General features: G+C 50.7%; 2 protein-coding genes across 2 annotated transcripts; one reads left to right on the top strand and one right to left on the bottom strand.

The window, feature by feature from the left end:
* Window positions 1-223: 223 nt before the first annotated feature.
* PV06_11872 (uncharacterized protein) lies at window positions 224-838 on the bottom strand (the record flags this gene model as incomplete). The annotated part of the gene is made up of 1 exon (XM_016413618.1): window positions 224-838. One exon carries the CDS (start codon window positions 836-838, stop codon window positions 224-226), a length of 615 nt encoding a protein of 204 aa, XP_016256002.1.
* A 1,401-nt stretch (window positions 839-2,239) lies between these two features.
* PV06_11873 (uncharacterized protein) lies at window positions 2,240-5,874 on the top strand (the record flags this gene model as incomplete). Its single annotated transcript, XM_016413619.1, has 3 exons — window positions 2,240-4,612; window positions 4,671-5,650; window positions 5,700-5,874. The coding sequence occupies 3 exons, from the start codon at window positions 2,240-2,242 to the stop codon at window positions 5,872-5,874; spliced, it is 3,528 nt and encodes a 1,175-aa protein (XP_016256003.1).
* Window positions 5,875-7,672: the final 1,798 nt, after the last annotated feature.

Here is a 7,672-nt window from a genome sequence, read left to right on the forward strand (position 1 = left end):
TACCATTAGCAGCTGATTACATCAGAGGGGCACCGGCGTCTTGCGAGTGGTCGGATATGGATGCATGGGATTTTATGCAGTGATCGAAGTATGTAGTGTAGGATAGATTGTCAAGTGATCTCTATGGTTGATCTTCGTACAGTACTGTCCCAAACAGCATCCGTGAACTTGAGTATGTACATTACTCCAATTGCGCTATATCCCTGCACATGCACTTAATCGTTCATGCGTTTTGTTCTCCGACGTACTGATTAAATTGCCAATTCATTAGTTCATTGTCACGTTCAGGTACTTTGTGTTCAGGTACTTTAGACGCATCGTAATCGATTCCATTCGAACTTGTTGGCAGGTCTTTCTCATGAGCTTTCTGGGCAGATTCTGTCCATGGCCCGAAATCACACATGGATAGTTCACTCCAGCTTGTGTGATCTTGGTAGAAGGGTAGGTTTGGATCATTGTTCATGGTCGGACCAAAATCCCGTGGTAATCTGGAGTCTAGCTCTGGATTCCCCCAGGAGCAAGACAGACACGGTCGAGCGTTCAGATAATAAGAACATGAGGAATTTCCGTGTGGAAGCCATGTGTAAGGAGCGAGCATGACAGAGAGGGGTGGCTGTCCGATGGCAACAACAATCGGGAGTGTGACGGCTGCGTAGGCTGGCATGACGGTTGGACAAATAGAGATGGCAGGAGTGCCGAGACCACGCCAAGGGTTGTTCGAATCATAGTTGATCTGCCAGCAAGCGCTAGCGGACGAGGGGTCCGAGATCGACGGATGTGCTTCGGCTCTCGGTTGCTGCCCCGCGTCGGCCTGTCCGTTGCAACACCACGGATTCATCTCGTAGTCTCTCAGTATGATCGTGCTTTGGAAAGAGTGCTACAGGACACCTTCAGTACTCGGGGACTTACTTATATTTTGGCCATGGAACGTGCAATCCTGAGTTCGACCCCCCTTACTCCGTATACCCAGTCTCGGTTGGCATTACATGCCGATGTCGAGCAGCGAGCTTCGATTTCCGTTGCTCGATGTGTAATTGTAATTATATCTCCGCAATCTCATGCCGAGTCTGGTGGGTAAATAGTCGACTGTCAAGAGCTTCCCCGGCCGAACTGGCCCATATATTCAAAGCTTATCCGTAGACCTTTTGAGCCAGGCTTAGCTCTTTTGAGCGATATTGCATCTGCCTTTCGGGCTTGGCACTCTCGTCTTTACTGGCCAGGATGACGACTGATTGGCGGATGTTTTGATGCGCGAGAATCAATAGTCGAGCACGTCAGTTCGGTGGTCGCGTGTCTGTGTGCCACTCTGCTCCAGACATCGGAAGACACCGCGCATGCAGGGAGGCTTGCAGATCGACGCAAGTGTAGCCAATCAACCATGCTGCTTTCGATAAAGTCGAAAGACTGGCATAAGGGGCGTTCTTTGACTCCGATCACAAAGAGCACCCCAACCTCAGTCGCAGTTTACCACTGTTGTACTGTATTGGTCTCTGGTCGACATGCAAGAATGCCGGAAAGTTATGTTGTCAGCGGCACTCGAATGAATATTCCGGCTCCATTGTCCTGACAATTTTCATGAGATACGCCGAATGATTTTCGACGAAAGAAATCTGATTAGCTGGAGCCCTGGAGTACATGTCTCGTAATATCGCCGAGTTCACGACCAATGGACCAATTCGTGTCATTGGGCTTGATCAGAGAAATACAGTATTATTGGACTCTCTTTCAGTCTCCAATCGTTCATCGATATGCTGGCCACCCTCACGAAGCGGTTGGCCGCTGTGTCGGCCATTCTAACACCAGTTTGTCCTGGTCATGCAACATCAGCACTACAGAATCTTTGTCCGCAAAACCTTACAACAGATGAAAAAAATCTCACCGATGTCCTCTGCCTGCGCCCTCAACGCGACGACTCTTTCGGGGGAAAGCAGTCACACAACCAGAAGAAGATGGGTTAACACTTTTCCCTCCTGATCAGGACGCTGCTTCATGGCTCCAGTCATGATGCCTTTCCGACCCACTCTGCTTGCAGTCACGAAGATGGATTGAGATGGATGTGTCTCCTACACATGGGTCACTCTTCGTCGACTTGGACATGCCACCTCGGCCCTGTTCTTGTTCGTCACTCTTCCTCGAGACGTCCCTCACACGTTTTGAAGCACCCGGAACCGATGCACCTTTGACTCTGCACCGTGCATCTCGGAAGGCCCTCGCGTTTCTATCCTCAAGCTACACAACAATGCTCAAACTTGCATCCGACCTTAGCAGCTGGCGACCATGGTCCAATTCAGGCACAGGGTACGAGAAGTTCTCCATCGATGGCCTTACTTTTTCAGTGTTTCCGGATCTCTCTCGGTTGTCGTTTGCAGAAGCTCATCAGCAACGACTAAAGCAACAAGGGCCAGTGATCAAAGGCCGCACAGTAACTCTGGCAATAGCAGACTGGACAAATGCAAGTGATCCCGTACAAAGGACAACGACAGCGCAGGATCCTTCGTGGGAGTCTTTCGATGAGACCATCCTCATTGAAAAATGCGAAGATGTCATAACGAAGCATAGGGCTGTGAAATCTGGCCCACTCGAGTATGTAACGTGCTCGGCACAGCATCCTCGTCGACGCTCTGCCCTGGGACTTCCGGACACCCCTCTGTCTACCAGCAGACGTCTTCTAGCCACTCACAACCACATCCCCGGTATCCATTCGAGTCAGGTTCGGGTCAATCTAGGAACATCTTTCGTCTTCCTGCACAAGCAAGAGGTGGATCTTCAATCTATTACAATGCTCTGGAGCGGCGACCCCGTCCTTTGGATCGTCGTCCCACCGAGGCAAGCCTCCGTCCTGGAGGGACGTCTCGCGGATAATCTGAAGCTTCCGCAAGCCTGCAGCCAGTTCATCCGTCATGCCAATCTCCTGGTGCCACCGTCGGTACTGTACGAGTGGGGGATCACCTTTAACATTTTCCTCCAGCGACCCGGAGAGGTCGTACGAACAGACTACCTCAGCTATCAGTGGGCATGGAATACCGGCTCCAATGTCGTCGAGAGCATCAGCTACTGTGAAGCAGATTGGTGTCCCTCACCCATATATCGACATTGCCGGAAGTCCAGCCGCAATTGTGGTTCGAGTCCCGTCACGGCCGAGGCCATGGTGCTCGGCCAATATCGTCCACTGGATATTTTGGAGGAATTGGGCGAAGACATTATCGATCCCCAAGATGATGAAGTCACAACTCCAGGTCATGATAGTGACTCGCAGTCGGAGTCCACTGTAACCTCTCCAACGCATGCTTCGCCTTCTGGCAACTATCCTTCTGATGGGAACTCTCTGGCCAAACTGGAAATCAAAGCAAACAATGCTTCGTCAGGCTCTCCTGCAAATCGACTCCTTCAAGCTTGCGTCGAAAGTGAGGATGAGGATTCTGAAATGAAAGACGTTGAAGATGATCCATCTCCTGCACAAGAACCCGATCTGCAGATGCCGTCCAATGACTCGAGTCCGACCAGGACCCCAGCGGACGTACGTATGGGCCGGGATTCTGACGACGATACGGATGAGGCCGCGAGTGACGCTGCATACTCTCAGCCAGTGTCATCACCGAGGGATCAGCGTTCGATTGCCGGAAGTATTCCAGAATATGCATGGCAACCTAGGAATGATGAGTTCTACATCAACACAGACTTCTTCTGCAAGAATGCACGTCGACCGGCCCCGCTTCCGACATTTTCCCCTGGACCACCAACAGACTCCCCGACGGGTGGCTTGGGCGACCTCTTCATCACTAACGGTGATGAGCCTGTATCATCTGAGCAAGTGGAGGCCAAAATCCGACCTGGGTTGGAGAAATCTGTCTGTGAGACATCCGATCCCTTCCAGCCGTCATCCCCGTGGTTTCCAGCCCTGTCTATCTCATCTCCGGAACCCTCAAGAACATCGCCCTGCCATCCGACTCCCACAAAACAGTTCAGTTCTTCTGGCAGTGGTATGTCTCCAAATGCAAATGCAGTAGATGCTACGATAATCTCCATCACTTCTTCACAGGCAAGCTCACCACTATTTTCTGGAGTTATAGGGAGCGGGCACTCGTACACTACGCCTCCTAGCACGGCTCAGACGGCTCAAGGTGTTATTATAGCATTCCCGACGCTCGATCGAAAATTGCCAGAAGAAGAAATGATCCAGGATATCGATGGACTGATTGAGCTTGGATGCCGCAACCGTGGTTCGATTCCTTGGATCACCACCCATCCGGAGGCCGTTGAGCGCATGTTGAATACGTTTCGACCGGGCCAGTGGCTCAATGACGATGCGGTGATGGAATGCCTCTACCGTATGGCCATGATCCGAGGTGATGTGCACGTCGTGGAATCTCATGATTTCAATGCGGCCTACATCCAGCAAAACCCGGCCAGGATCTTTAGGTGGCAGACACCTTCGATAGTTCTGGTTCCCGTTCATGTCGAGCAGACCAGTCATTGGTTTCTGGTGAGCTTGCACTTCGCCCACCGTCAACTTATGGTACACGACCATGAGGACGAGAGGTCCATACCCGTGGCTCATTTCATCCTCTCCGGCGCACCAGAGCTCAGCGGATGGACGGTGAGGTACAGTTTAGTAAGTTCTCCCAGAGTTTATTTCCGCTCAATCCGATTATCTCCGTCTAATTGTTTAGGGTTTAATCAATGACGGCAATAATTGCGGCGTCATTCTGCTCCACGAAGCGGACAAAATCTTGGGACACAGGGACCCAAGCGCTCTAAATTTCGTCGCTCTGCGAAGACGTTACATACAATTGATTGTGGCTAGTCACCCTACGGAAGCTCCCCAGGTTGGCTCGCCCTTTTCCGGAGATGCCAGCACCACCGGCCCTTCATCTGCGGGGTTACTAAGCCCCAGCCCTGATCCCCGGACGGAATCGAAGCCGAAATTCGAAGACCTGCCACCGCAGGTGAGGATGAAGTTCCTTGCCTCCTCAATGGGGTGCAAAGAGGTCTTAGAGGACTTCCGAGATCTGGTCTATATTCTGAAAGACCAGTCACTTCGAGTCCGCAGTGACACTCAACGGACCATGCAGCTGTACAAATGTAGTCGAAATCTTCGGCAAGATGTCCTTTCCGGTCGTACCCCATCCAACGTTACCATTCAGAACACTCTAAGACTCTACGACACTGTCGACTCGCCTGGCCATGCTTCAGAAGCTTTCTGCAACAGCATCCAGGGAGGTGACCAAGATGGCCTGCAGGTAGCGGTTCAACTGTATACCCGAGGCCGCGGCTACACGAAGCTCAGGAGCCTGACACGAGCATTCGGGGCGTTGTCTATAACTTCCACATATCGCGCACTAATGAGCATCCTTCATAACAAATCGAGGCCAGGCGCATCAGAGGATGTCGAGATGCAGTCAGGAGATCAAACGGAGCCTGCCAAACAGGGCCAGGGGTCAGATACGCTTACCTACAAGTACATACTGAAATGTACTCGACAAGATAAAGATCCTAAAGCCCTCCGCCGTCTCAAGAAGGCCAATTACCGGGGCAATTGTCTACACCATTTTGAAGACATCTGCGGGCGCGAACGGCCACTGTGGATGCTACGACCGATAAGAACGATTCCGTGTCCCCTGGATCCTGATTACACAATCAGGCCCGCCTGGTGAGTGTGCCACAAACCTTCTTTTCCAAGCACACACTTATTCTCCTAGTTATGAAAATCTTAACAAACGTAATATTCAAACGTTGGTTGACTTGGTCAGGGACATTAACCCTCGACTTTGGGATTTTTTACCACGCTGTGGGCGAGGGATTGAACGAATGCTCGCTGGTGAAGCTGTTGATGACGGATTCATCGAGGAGTTCGACAGTCTCTTCTCGGGTTAAAGGGATTCAGCTTTACAGGCGTTTGTGTTGTCATGGATACCTGTGGTACAGTGTATACATGTAGCAGTTTCTGTCGAGTAACAAAAGTCTTCCAGTATGAACGGCACAGTTGTTGCCGATTCGTGGCTCTTCCCGATGGTGATTTCCACAGTTGTTAGAATCCCCTGAACGTTGAACAGCCAAAAGCAAACGAGACCTCGGCCAACTTTACGCTTGTAGTCTGGCCACTTCCCATTGCTCTTACCCCCGATGTCATACTATCTTATTCTTAACTGAAAGGTACAGTAGCAACGGGTAAAGTACTCCAGGGTATCACGTTAGCTATCCTTCTTTTCTTTCCGAATGCTACAGTACCGAACAATTCATCAAGGACTCCCTACGATGAAGTGTGTGAGGCTACAAGGTGAATTGTACAGTAAGAGAGTTGACTAGAGGCGAAATGTTGGGGATTGGGAAAGAAGACAAAAGCTCGTGACCCTCGGAAGCATCTGAGGGCCCCATTATTGACCATAGCCTCTTCCCCACGGGATCTGCAGACAAAAGGACCTCGAGGAGGGTCAAATGTGGATAGGGAAAAGGACCTCGCACAACACGTTGAAGTCGTGCAAACTTTTCTCCATACCTTCCTATTAGCCTCTGTCAAGAACCTACGACATGCCGTCCGAGCTTTCTCGTATATGCAGGTCCAAGTTTGGAGGGTGATATTGGCCAGTAAGAGAAGTTCGGCCATCGTTGTTGGGGTTGCAGTTCCTCGTGACAGGTGGAAGAGGTTTGACCATGCGATTGAGGACTGATGAACCAGTGCGAGAACCTCTACTGCGGAGCTGGACTCGCGCGAGTAAACAGCACGGGCCAACAAACGCCCAGTACTCTGAAGTGAGGTTCTCGCCAATCATTCTTTATTTATCTCGCTTCACGATTCCTTGCGGATAAAAATAACGTCCAGTTCTATGGCCCACATCAGGGATCGGGCGATGCAGTACAGGATGAGTCTCTCGATATCGTGGGAGGTGAGAAGCCAGTCAAAGAGCACCGTTGCCGAAGTGCACTCGTCAACCTGTTACTAGTTTAAGTTTAAGACACAATCAAACTCTGTGGTTTCCTGCGGGATTTCCATCCGCGGAAGTCTATGATGTGTCACGGATGGGGCTAATGCACAAAAGACCTTCAAATCAATAGTCTTCTCGGCTACACCTTCGAAAGATACTGTACAGTTCTGTACAACAGAGAGAAAGTGCGAAGAGAAAGCACAATGATGACACTAACACTGGCTCGGTCCTCGACTGCTATTCTTTTTGTCAAGAACCAATCTTGTGTCAGGTAGGTTCGATTTCTATGCTGAACTCTGCGACATGTTACGGTTGTAGATCTTTCCGGCGCCAACCAATGGCGTACCTCAGGTGCTACCCCGAGACGATCTACGTAATACTTCAGACCTTACTCACTTAAATGAAGAGGCATGCTGCCTTCTACTGTACAAGTCCGCACTAACTCCTTTCGACTGGTATGCGAGACCGCGACTCGACGGCCATTTCTTCCACATTCAAGCCAAACCAAGGAAGTTCTTGGTGTATAAACAGCGCAATGTCCCGCCAGATCCGATCGTACCCGAGACAAGACAAAATTGCCAAGCCATACAGAGCGCCAACAACCAAAGACTCTAAAACCCAGAAGCGGCCTTGGCCTGTCCGGAAGCGCCTGGTTTCGAATACTCTGAAAGAGTTAACTCCTCGACCATGAGATACGCGCGTGGCAGTTCTTGAGGACCAAAGATGATGCCTCCAATCCTCAAGCATGT

Source organism: Exophiala oligosperma, assembly GCF_000835515.1.
Source record: "Exophiala oligosperma strain CBS 72588 unplaced genomic scaffold supercont1.88, whole genome shotgun sequence".
In the NCBI taxonomy this organism is placed as follows: domain Eukaryota; kingdom Fungi; phylum Ascomycota; class Eurotiomycetes; order Chaetothyriales; family Herpotrichiellaceae; genus Exophiala; species Exophiala oligosperma.